Source organism: Rhinolophus ferrumequinum, chromosome 2 (genome assembly GCF_004115265.2).
Source record: "Rhinolophus ferrumequinum isolate MPI-CBG mRhiFer1 chromosome 2, mRhiFer1_v1.p, whole genome shotgun sequence".
NCBI classification, from domain to species: domain Eukaryota; kingdom Metazoa; phylum Chordata; class Mammalia; order Chiroptera; family Rhinolophidae; genus Rhinolophus; species Rhinolophus ferrumequinum.
The window spans coordinates 108,319,380-108,331,877 of record NC_046285.1 but is presented as its reverse complement, the minus strand read 5'-3'; the positions used below and the strand labels follow the sequence as shown (position 1 = coordinate 108,331,877).

General features: G+C 56.5%; 1 protein-coding gene across 1 annotated transcript in view; it reads right to left on the bottom strand.

Annotated features, from left to right (window-relative positions):
• COL18A1 (collagen type XVIII alpha 1 chain) overlaps nt 1-12,498 on the bottom strand; it is a 47,434-nt gene that overhangs the window by 32,863 nt on the left and 2,073 nt on the right. The window contains exon 2 of the mRNA XM_033126451.1: nt 3,377-3,921. Within this exon, the coding sequence (XP_032982342.1) occupies nt 3,377-3,921 (545 nt within the window). The remainder of the gene's footprint in view (nt 1-3,376; nt 3,922-12,498) is intronic.

The following is a 12,498-nucleotide window of genomic DNA, read 5'->3' as shown; positions in this document are numbered from 1 at the left end:
GCCTGAGTGAAGAGGGCAGAAGAGCGTGGGTCCCAGCTAACTGTCTGGGGGTAGGTGCTTTCCCAAGGACACGGTTAGTTGGGGAAGACGTCACGAGTGCAAAAGTCACAAGGCCCACTGCAAATATTGAATGGACTTAGAACCTAACGTTAGGAAATCCAGAGGTTTTGTTAATAAAGACCATTTAAAAAGCTTGTCACTGTCACACCACACGTCTTAAAGTTGTGTGTAGACGATCAGAACCACACACGGTGCAAGCATGTCATTGGAGGATGTGGGGGCTGCCTCCCTGGGACCCCGACCCCAGGGTGCCCCAGTATCCGCTGGGGGTGACCTCTGACCTGGAAAGCCATGTCCTGGTTGGGGCAGGGGCACTGGGGAGCCTGTAAGGGGGAACACAGCACTCCTAGGCCTGCCTCCCCTCCACCTCCTGGCCCCTCCTTCTCTGCTGGCTGACCCCTTAAATGGGCCTGATCCCTTGTCACCCATCGCAGCTATAGCTGTGAACGGGCCATGCCCCCACTGTCCCATTTCCTGAACTTGGGACCACCTGGCCGGCGTCCTGCCCAGATTCCTCCTTGACTGTCTGCACAGAAGCATCTGGCCGCCTTGCGGTTTCCTCCCGTGGGGTCACGCCCAGGCACGTCTCTCCATTACAAACACACTTTCCTCTACTTCTCCATTCCGTGGAGTCAGGTCACCGTGTGACTGCTGGCACTGTGTCTCGGTTATGCCAGCAAATGTCACTTCTGATGAACGACAGGGTTCCAAGTGTTTGTTGTAAGAGGGGTCTGACAAGAGTGGCGGGTCTGGTGCGGCTGGGCTTGGGGGCCATGCTTTCCCTCCTGCTCCCCGCCACCGTCAGCGTCAAGCCTGTCCTGATTGCCCAAGCCTAGGTGGCCGGTGGGCAAGCTCTTGTCTTCAGTGGCCAGGCACTCATTTTTATGTAACAAGGCCAACAGAGCCCCGTGTGAAGCAGTGACAATCCACGCGCCTCATTGAACACAGAAGTGAACGTGGAAAGTGCTAGAAATGGGGCAGGCCCAGCCCTGCCCGCCTGGAGGCTACAGACGGGGGTCCAAGGCAATTCGTGGGCGGTTCGTCTGCTAACAGATGACTAAGGCCAAGAGAAGCACAAAGAAACCCCAGGCGGAGAGGAGGTGGCTCCCCAGACAGAGGCAAACAGCCAGCGGGGAAACGGGGCACTGTCCACAGGGAAGCCAAGTCGAGGGAAGAGTGACTGCAGAACCTTTGCCATGGCACAAAAAGGAAAGGCACCGAAACACTGCCAGGGAGCTGCAAATGACGCACCAATAGGCAAAACACTGCAGCCGCGGGTGGGCCGGACATGTCCCCGGAACACTAGTTACCAAAGCTGCCTCCAGGATAAGCCGGAAGAACCCAGTGAGGTGCCAGGACCTTCCCAACAAGACATAGTTAAGAGTCCTGCAGGGACCCGTGGGGTCAGCACCGGGCAGGGCGTGCGGACACCAGCAAGGGGGCACCCGCTTCCCTCCCAGCACTCTGAGCTTCTGTTTCTGCCACATCTTATAAATCACAGGACCTGAGTGATTGTTTCCCAAGAATCTCAATTCGGAAACCCTGTACTAAGTTGATTTGGTCTTCAGTTCCACCAGACAATGTGTTTCTCTTCCCACCTAGCTGGAATCTGACCAGACACCTACATGGAAAATTCCTGAAGCTTCCAGTCTGTGGGGACACAGGAGCCAGACCACACTCGACTCAGCTGGATGTGACAGTGAACTCAATGGGAAGAGGCCACAGGACCCCCGGGGGGCAGGGCCACAGCCCAGAGCCAAACACAGGGCCGTCCACGAACACGTCTGCATCTTTCTACCCTTCAGACACGCTGATGGGACAGACAGTGCCATGGGGGGCTTCTCCAGGCCAGATTTAACCAATGGTTTAAAAGTATCCCAATGGTTTAAAAAAAAAGACAAGATAAATAGGCAAATGACAAACTGGGAAATAAAATTTGCAGCATACAGAACAAAGGATTGGTTTCTTTCATGTGTAAAAAGCTTGTATGAACCAATAAGAGATGGTAGAAGCCATCAAAACCGATCATAAGAACATAAACAAGCCGATCACAGAGAAGAAAGACAGCAGCAGCAAACATGTGAAAAAATTAGTCTGTCTTCAATCACAACCAAGAAATGCCAATGAAAACACCATTGGTCGCCTATGTGTTCAACTGACAAGCGTTGATGACATGCAGGTCTGACGAGGCATGGGGGGGGCACGCTGCACGTTAGCACCCTGAGCTCTTGGCAGCCCCTGTCCCCATTGGCACACGGGCAGCTTTTTGTTGACGTGTCAAAGGCAGAGGGAACTATGGCATACTTTTCCATCTAGAAATGCCTGGGAGATCACACAGCAAATTGCCAGTAAACACAGCCCCTCCCTGGATGGGACGACTTTCTCTGACTTCTTCCAGTTAATCATGTTTGAGGATCAAAAGGAAAACACAAAGAGGCCCAGTTTGGTAGCAAGGTCCTGCTAGCTCCCAGACCCCACTGGTGCAAGTTTCTGCCAAAGGTGAAAGGCCAGCTTTCAGAACCTGAGTCACCAGGCCTTAGAACAACTCTCATCAAGTAGCTTTTGTCTGGGCAATAATTAACTTTCTGTCCTCTGGGGACACATCCCCCGTTAGCAGACACAGGGACCCCTGTCTGGACCACTGGGTAGGGGCGTGCCAGCTGCAGACTGCATCAGCACCCCTGGAGGGTGTCCACGTGGTGCATCTAGGAGGCCATGGCTCCAGCTAGAGATTCTAAGAAGTGTAGGGACTGAGAGCCCAGGAGAAAGACCCCACTCGGGCTCTGGGATCTGCTTCCCCCCACATGGGCCAAGCCCGGGGAGAAGGGGCTTTCTTGGGGACACAGTGGAGACAGCCATGTGCCCAGCACCACCGGGGAAGACCTACTCAGAGCTGCAGGCCAGGCCACTCAGCAGCTTGGTAAAAATAATAATAATCAGGACAACTGATGTTGGCCCTGGGCATGAAGTCCTGGCCCCGCCCCACTTCTACCCTCCCATGTTGCCATCTTGAAATTCTTCATTTGGAATGAGGTTCCCTCACTTGTGCACAGACGGTGGCAGGGCCGCATCCAGTTAGGAAGATGGTCCGGAAGGGGCCTCAGGGGCCAGTGCAGCCCGGGGAGACATTTACTGGGGGTGGCCAAGGGGCCAGGACACCAGGGAATAAAAGGCACGCTAGAGCCAGGAGGACCAAGGAGCAAGGCCCCCTGGGGACTACAATCAAGTGGACACTGAGCGCCACTGTCTGTTGTCCGGGTGGCCGGGCCCCACCTCCAGGGCCGACCCAGCCCTCCCCAAGCAGCCCCTGCGTTACCTGAAACTTGTCGGGGTCCGCTCCTCCGGCCTGAGCCACAAAGAGGCCAGAGCCGGGCTCCAGCACCAAGGCCTGTGGGGACCGCGCCAACGGTACTGTCTGGAACTCCTTGCAGTCCACGAAGAGTGCGGCGCTGTTGCCGTCCACGCTGAGCGCAAAGCGCGTCCACTGGCCGACGAAGGCAGGCAGGCGGAAGCTGGCGGCCGTGTGCGTCTCAGTCGTGCCAGGCTCAGTGTACAGCAGCTGCACGTGCTGGTGGCTGTCACTCACAGCCGACAGCTTCACGCCCACGGAGACCACCGCCTGCGCCGCATCCGTGATGGCGAACAGCACGCCCGCGCCCGCGGTGGCCGGCCGCACGTGGAAGAACAGGGAGAAGTCGCGGAAGAACGGGCTGGGGAAGTGGTACTGGGCCACCAGGCCGCTGTTGGCATCTGGGCCGAAGATGTAGGCTGGCCCCACGTCGGGGTCGTCGATCTGCGTGACCTGCTGGGGTAGGGGATCCCCGAGCAGCTGCAGGAGCCCCACTTCTATGCGCACACTCTCTGTAAAGAGAAGAAAGACACCGCATGAGGCTGCGCGCAAGGATCCCGAGTCTCATGCCTGGCATGCGCCCAGCTCTTCTGGGTTCTGCTGGCCTGGATGTGGACCGCCACCGCGTGTCATCCAGGCGCCTCGCTGGGCCAGGACACAGTGGCCACAGCCACGGCACACTCCCATGAACCTGCTTACAAGTCCAAGGTGTACACAGCAGGGACCACCCCAAACCAGCCTGGCAGAAGGGGGGCAGGGTGTTCCATCAGAGCACGGAGGCTCCTTTCAGGGGCAAGGACAACCCGCCGCACCCTGCCCTGCACCTGTCCTCACCCCACGCTGGGGTGAGGGACCCGCCCCCACTCCTACCCCCACGCTGGGACCGCCCCCACTCCTACCCCACGCTGGGACCCGCACCCACTCCTACCCCCACACTGAGACCGCCCCCACTCCTACCCCACGCTGAGATCCAGCAGGAGCAATGCAGGGCAAGGCTGGGCCCCCCCCATCACAGGCAGTTACACCTTAATGACGTTACTCCCTTACAAAAAAGGAAAATAAAACTGCCCAGTGGAGAGTTCCCTGCAGCTTCATTGACGTCAGGAACCAGCCTGAAAATGAATTTAACTCCTGGGAAGGTGGAAAACCAGAGGTTATACGTCCTCAAGGACGCCCCCAGCTAAGCCTGACACTCAGTACAGCCAGTTGCTCCCAGGCCCCCAGTTGGTGGTGGTGGGGTGTATGTGTGTGTGTATGTGTGTGGGGGGCTACAGTGTGTGACAGCCGGGCCACAACTGCTAGTGGGACTCCTGGGAGGTGGGGGCTTTCCTCCCCTCCTGCCACGTCCACACTGGGGTGACCTGAGAGCAACTGTGTCCTGGGGAAACCACCAGCGGGAGGTCTGCTCTCTCCCTAACCCACTGACACTCACACCAGCGTGGCCACACGCAGCGCCATCCTGCCTCCTGAACGACGGGCAGCTCTCCCGGCCCTTTCGCTCACTCTCCTCAGGAGCCCACAGTCAGACCAGCCCGTGCATCCTCCCGGAGCACGAGTTCTTACCCACAAGCCACCGTTTGGAGACCCCTCGGCAGTGTGAGCCCAGACTGGGGACGGCAGCTGCAGTGCCCGGTTCTCTCCCCTCACTGCTTCTCCTTCCGGGAGGGACCAGAGGCTCTGCCGTCCATGCCTCCCCGGCACCTGGACCCGCCTGAGTCCTGGGGTGCAGCACAGAGGTGCAGCACACACATTCACACTCACTGTCATGCTCACACTCACTGTCACACACGCACACATTCACACACACTGTCATAGTCACGCTCACATTCATGCTGTCATGTTCACACACTCACACACATTCACACTCACTGTCACACACACGCTCGATCACCGCAGCTCTCCTCAGGACACGCACATGTCACAGCCCTCTCCCAGAGGAGCAGCTTGCGGTGTGACTCACACTTTGGAGGTAGGCCCCACCAGACTGCAGTTGGGGGGTCTTGAGAGGAAAGGCCTTAGGTCAGGGCTCTTGGCCAGAGCATGGCCCCAAAGTCCAGAATCCGCCTGGCAAAGGGCGCATGTGGGAAAGTCACTGATGAACGGGTCTCTCCTTGAGTTGGTGTCTGTCCCTCTCCTGTGTCCGGCAGTGACCACAGTCTCTGGACAGGGAGGTAAGCCCTGCCCTCAGCCCCAGTGCTCATCACCACTGGTCCCCAGGGTGTGGGGTCAGGCCACCCCAACTTCCCATTATGTGGGCACACCACATGCCATGGGGGATCCCCTTGGCCTCCCCGTCCCTTGTAGGTAAGTCCCTCATGCAGATGGGAAGTGGGGAACATAAGCACAGCACAGACAGCAGCCTTGGTGGAACAATGGACTGGCCTCTGCGCCTGCTGAGGGCAGAAGGCCCCTCACGGGAGCAGGGGGACCTTACAGGAAGACCCTGGGCTCTGGGAGGCCAATGGTCACTTCCCACTCAAAGACAGACACTGCTGTCTACCAAGGTGGCGATTGCTATGATGGTCCCTTTGTATCAGAAGTACCAGGGCCCAAGTGTCCACTCAGGGAAATGTTTGAAGACTGGGAAAGAGGACTCTCACCAGCTTGGGTGCCAGAAGCACTGGTGCCCTGACTCAGCTGTCCCCAAAGTTAAATATGGATATGCTCCACCACCACCCTGTCTTCTGGGCAGCTAGAACTTTTCCAAATTAAGAATACAAGATGCAGGGAGGGTGAGGGGATTGGAGGGCAGTCGGTGACCACAGGATGGCCACGGGTTTGAAAATTAATCTGGGGAACGTAATTTGGTGGTTACCAGAAGGTAAAGGGGTTGGGGGGTGGGGGATGAGGGTGAGGGGGATCAAATGTATGGTGATGGAAGGGGAGCTGACTCTGGGTGGTGAACACACAGTGTGATTTATGGATGATGTGATACAGAATTGCACACCTGAAATCTATGTAATTTTACTAACAATTGTCACCCCAATAAATTAAAAAAAAAAAAAAAAAAGAATACAAGATGCAGCAGTTGTCGACTTCCTGGGTTGGAAGACAGCAGCGTGCTAGACAGGCAGTCCCGGGGCCCCAAAATGCATGAGCGGTTCCTTCCCAGAGTTCTCCCATTTCCTCTGCACAAAATTCCTCAGGTTCCCGTTGGGAGCAAGCCTCCCAATGCTGCAATCAGGCACCATGAGCAGAGGCTATGGCCACGTCCCTGCAGACCTTTCGGCAGCTGCTGCGCTGGAGGCGTGGCCTGAGGTGCCGGCCTGCTGTCCTGGGCAGGAAACCAACATCTCTCCAAAAAGCAAATGCCATGCCCTCAGAGCTCAGAGGAACACCTTCCCAGAACACGGCGGGCAGCACCTCTGGCGAGCGGCAGCCCCTCTCATCGGCCCACATCCCCCTCAGGCTGGACTTGCCTAGTTGAAGACTGTTTCCCTTTCAGCAAACAGGCCAGCCATGACCACGTGGGATTTATCCCAGGCCTGCAAGGCTGGTTCAACATTCAAAAGTCAGTTAATGGAATTCATCACATCAACAGGCTAAAAAAGAAAACCACGATTTTGTCAATAGATGCAGAAAGCATCTGATAAGTCCAGCACGCATTCATGATTAAAAACCTCAGAAAACTAGGAATAGAGCAGAATTTCCTCCCCTGATAAAGAACATCTACAAAAACCCTACAGCTGACATCACACTTCATGGTGAGAAACTAGGTTTGCCACTAAGATCAGGTACAGGGCAAGGATGCCCCTGTTACCACTCCTCCTCGTCACACCGTACTGGAAGTGCTTGCTAATGCAATAAAGCAAGAAAAGGAAATAAAAGTACACGGACTGGGAAGAAATAAAACTGTCTGTTAGCAGATGTAACCTATGTAGAAAATCCAAAAGAATTCACACACACACACACACACACACACACACACACCCCTCCCTCCTGGAGCTAATAAGTGATTACAGCAAGGTTGCAGGATACAAGGTTAATATACAAAAGTCAATCACTTTCCTGTGTACCAGCAATTAACAAGTGGAATTTGAAATAAAAAACACAACACTGTTTACATTACCACCCCTCAAAATTAAATACTTAGGTATAAATCAAAGAAAACATGTACAAGATCCATATGAGAAAAACTATAAAACACAGATGAAAGAAATCAAGAACTAAGTAAATGCAGAAATATTCTGTTTGTGGATGGGAAACTCAATATTGTCAAGACGTCAGTTCTTCCCAACTCAATCTATAGATTCAATGCAATCCCAACCAAAACTCCAGCAAGGTGTTTTGTGGCTATTGACAAACTGATTCTAAAATTTACGGGGAGAAACAGAACACCAGAATAGCCAACTCAGGACTGAAGGAGAAGAACAAAGCTGGGGGACTGACAACACCCGACTTCCAGACTTACTCTACTGCTGTAGCAATCTGGACAGTGTAGTCTGTTGAAAGAAACAGACAACAGGTCCATGGAGCAAAGGAGAGAGCCCAGGAATAGACCGACTTGAACACAGTAACTGACCTTGACAAAGGAGCAGCGGCAACACAATGGAGCCAGAAGGTCTCTCCAACAAAGGGTGCTGGAACCACTGGCACCCACATGCAAAACACGGACCCAGACACAGACCCTACACCCGTCACAGAAACTAACTCAAAGTGGATCACGGGCCTAAATGTAAAATGCGAAACTCGAAAACTCATAGAAGAAAACACAGGAGAAAACCTAGATGACCTTGGGTTTGGTAATGATGACTTTTTAGGTACAACACCAAAGGCAGGATCCATGAAAGAAAGAACTGATGAGGTGGGCTTCATCACAATGGAAAACTTCTGCTCTGTGAAAGACAGCGTCAAGGGAATGAGAAGACAAACTACTGACAGAGAAAGTATCTGCAAAAGATGCGTCTGGTAAAGGACCGTTACCAAAATATACAAAAAAACAACACAATAAGAAGACAGACGACCCGATTAAAAACCGAGCCGAAGACCTTAACAGACACCTCACCGAAGAAGGCACGCAGATGACAAACAAGCACATGGAGATGCTCCCATCACGTCACCAGGAAAACGCAAGTACAAACGACGGGACAGCAGCACACACCCACCAGAATGGCCCCCACCCGGGACACTGACAGCACCAGGCGCGGCGAGGACGTGGACCCACAGGAAGTCTCACTCACTGCGGGCGGGACGGCAGGTGGTGCAGCCACAGGAGGACAGTGGGTGGTTTCTTCCCAAAGTGGACGTCCTCTCACCACAGGATCCAGCGATCACACTACTTGGTATTGACCCAAAGGAGCTGCAAACTTACGTCCACACAAAACCTGCCCACGGACGTTTACAGCAGCTTTATTCATGACGGCCAAACCTGGACCCACCCAGACGCCCGTCCGTGGGTGATGGACAAACTGTGGTCCATCCAGGCGACCGGCTGTTGTTCAGTGAGAAAGAGAAATGAGCCACGAAGCCCTGGACAGACACGGGGGCACCGTAAGTGCATATGACTGCGTGAAAGAAGCCCGTCTGAGCAGGCGTCCAGTTCTGTGACATTCTGGAAAAGGCAGGACTGCGGAGACAGTGAGAGGTCAGGGGTCGCCAGGGGACAGAGGGAGGGGTGAGCAGGAGGAGCACAGAGGGTGCTCAGGGCAGTGACACGCTGTGTATGACACTGTGACAGTGGACACACGTCACTGTCCATCTGTCCAAACCCACGGAAGGCACAGCACCAAGAGGGGCCCCTGGTGTAAAGTGTGGGCCCTGGGTGATGACGACGTGTGTGTCACTGTAGGTCCATCAGTTGTAACAGAGGCCCCACCCGGTGGGGACGCTGACGGTGGGGGAGGCTGTGCCTGTGGGGGGGGGCAGGGGGTAAACGGGAAATCCCTGTACTTCCCTCAATTTTGTTATGAACCTAAAACTGTTCTAAAAAAATAAAGTCTTTAAAAAAAATCAGGCAAATGATGAAAAGTAAGCAAATATTGCAACACTAACATCAGATAAAACAGAATTCAAGTTGAAAGCCTTTGAATGGGACGAGGGAGTGATACTGTTCACACTCCCGCCACAGGATGGGTCCCGTACTACCCTGATGTCCCCAATACACACGGTGAGTGGGAGGGACCTCGTTCAGGTCTGAGCCTGAGACACCCGCCCACCCCCTCTCCTGTGAGCAGAGAGCAGACCACCTGGTAAGAGCTTCTGAGCAGACAGAGTGAAGGGCACTGTCGGCAGCAACTGCCAACTCCAAGTGGCGGCAATGCTGGGCGCAGAACCTGACCTCGATGGCAGAGAAACAGACAGCACACACCTCAAGGAGCAGCGACGATGGTCACACTGGCTGAAGGACCAAGAAGCACACTGAGCCAATGGAGGTGTCCCGCGTCCCTGGGTAGATACCACGCAGGGTGACACGTTTAGAATACCCAACCTGACACCACCACAAAGGACTCAGTGGGGTATTTCTGACAGTCCAGAAAACGCCCAAGGACAGGCTATGGGTCTCTGAAGAAGCTGTGATTCACTGAGCGTGAGCCGCGTTGAGCAGGCTGCCACCCAGTGCCCGCGGCAGGGCCAGAGCAGCGCTCGGCCAGGGTGTGGGCAACAGACGTGAAAGAGGGGACATGAAGGGCCCTTCTGGCAGCCTGTGTTACCAGAGGAGCTGGAAACCCTGACAGGTCTGTCACTGAGGAGAGGACTGAAAGAAATACCAGAGCCGTGCAGAATGAGGGCGTCTGCCTGTAGTGACACAGGGAGATGTGTCAGACACAGAAGTGACCCCATTGGTGCAAAACAAGAGTCGTGAGTACACACATGTGCTGCACTAGCAGGACGGCCCCACAGATATCTGAACCTGTGGCTGTCACTTTACACAGCCAACAGGACTTGGCAGATGTGACTGGCTATGGCCCTTGGACATTCTCCAAACCTAAGCACACACATCCTTTCCAGCAGGGAAGCTCTCCAGCGGGGCCACAGAGAGTTTTGACAAAGGAAGAGAACCGCCAAGATGGCAGCATGAGGTCCTGGCCGACTTTGCTGGCTTTGAAGATGGATGTGGCGCCAGGAGGCTGTAGCCTCCAGGAGCTGGAAAGGGCAGGGACAGAGTGTTCTCAGGAGCCCCTGGGAGGAACCCCCTGGGGCCCCTTCAGCGATGTGGTGTTGGACTTCTGACCTCCAGGAGTCACAGGAGCACACCTGCATGGTAGTCAGCCACTAAGTGCGGTCAACGTCACAGCAGCCCCAGGTCATTCCTCCACACGCATCTATGGAAGGATGCCCCGTCCCAGCTCAGGGGCTTGGGAGCTGCCATCAGCCCTCTTGATGACAGTGTGTCTGTGAACTAGTTCTCAGATAAAAGCCTCACACAGGACAGAAGCAGCTGAGGACAAGATAGGGGCGGGTGGTCCTGAGGGTGACAGCGGCAGACAAAAGTGGTCCCCCCAGAGCCAGCATTTACCGCTCGGTACACTTCCCCCCACTCAGGACTGGGCCACACGTGGGCGGAACCTGCCCCCTCCAGGAGGGCCGCCCACAGCCGCCTGGCCCCCAGCCCCCCAGCCTCACTCCCTCCACCTGATCTGAGCTCCCTCAAGGCAGACAGTCCCCCTGCTGGCCCACTCAGGGACACAGTGGTGACCTGGGAGCAGCTCTGGCCCTCCCCAGAGTGGGCCCTCACTCCCTTTTCTCTGGGCCCTGAGGGACACCCCACAGGCCACCAAGGCCTGTGGGGGTCCCCAACATGTGCTGAGCGACAGCCAGCTCCAGTCACAGCATGGAGCTCCCATGTCGCCCTCCCCTCCTGACCCCCTGCTGGACCCCTCCCCCACTCCACTCTCCTTGAGGGGAAAGGGAAGAAGCAGATCCAGGGGAGGCCCTTCAGGTGTCTGGGCAGAGCTGTGGCCTCAGGCTGGAGTGCGGGGACCCGGTGGCCCATCCACAGCTCACCGGCCCAGCATGAGCTCCAGGTCCCCTAGCCCATCAGTGGGAGACGAGCTGGTGCCTTCCTCAGTCTCTTCCCTCCCCAGCAGGCTTTCTTCCACCTCAGCCTGCCCACTGCATGCAGGGGTGGGAGGGCCAGGCGGTGGCTGAGGCCAGAGAAGGGGCATCACTCCCAGCCGCCAGCCCCGGCTCCCTGTGGGACCTCTCCAGCCAGGCCACACCCAGCAGCGCCCCTGGTGAGGTGGATGTCTGAAGCCCACCTTCAGTGAGCACTGGCGGACGAGTCCCAGGGCCCGGCTCAGAACAAAGCCTCCCTGACAGGCCAGTGATGCGCATGTCCAGTGGGAGGGCCCGTGCAGGGCACTCAGCTGACCAGGCCAGCGGCGCTTAGAGATTCCACATCCCACGCCCCCGTGTGGCTGACATTCCCCCTCTGAAGGAGACTTGGGGCCTTGGGTGAGGCCCAGCAGCAGGTCTGCTGTGTCCACCAGTGGCCCCTGGAGGACGAGCAACAGGTGGGCTGTGGGGAGCTGGTGACCGGGGGTGGGGGGGACAGGGCAAGGACGGGGTTCTCTGCTAGCCCAATGTTTGGGTGTTTTAGGCACCAGTGTGTGTGGGATGTGGGAATACGCAGCTCCCAGTGGCCCCAAAGCAGAGCCCACAGTGCCAACGGCTCTGGATGCCACCCCTGCCCCCCTGCCCAGCTCACAGGGGCAGCCACAGGGCCCCTGTGCACATCCCAGGCCTCCCAGGGCAGCCCTGCCTGACACCCTCCTGTCCACTCCTGCTCGTGAACAGGGCTCGGCGTCCCTCCAGCCCAGCCCCGCTCCAGCTCAGCCCCTGCCGTGGCCCCAGCCACACCCATTATTGGCACTTTTTCCAGCCCTGGCCAGAGCCTGGGCACTGGCAGCCCCCTCCCTTCACTCCGGGCCTGGCACAGTGTGCCAGGGAGTCACCCACACTCATCCCTCAGGGGCCCAGCATGAGGACACTCCCTCTCGGGGGCCAATGCTGCCACCCCACCCCCACAGCCCAGTCCAAAGCCCAGTGACCGCAGGGTCAGACGAGCGGTCAAGGCTGCTTCCTACGGGGGGAAGGGAGGGGACGCGCACAGCCCAGTGTGGATGGGGCCGAGTCCTTGAAGGGCAATC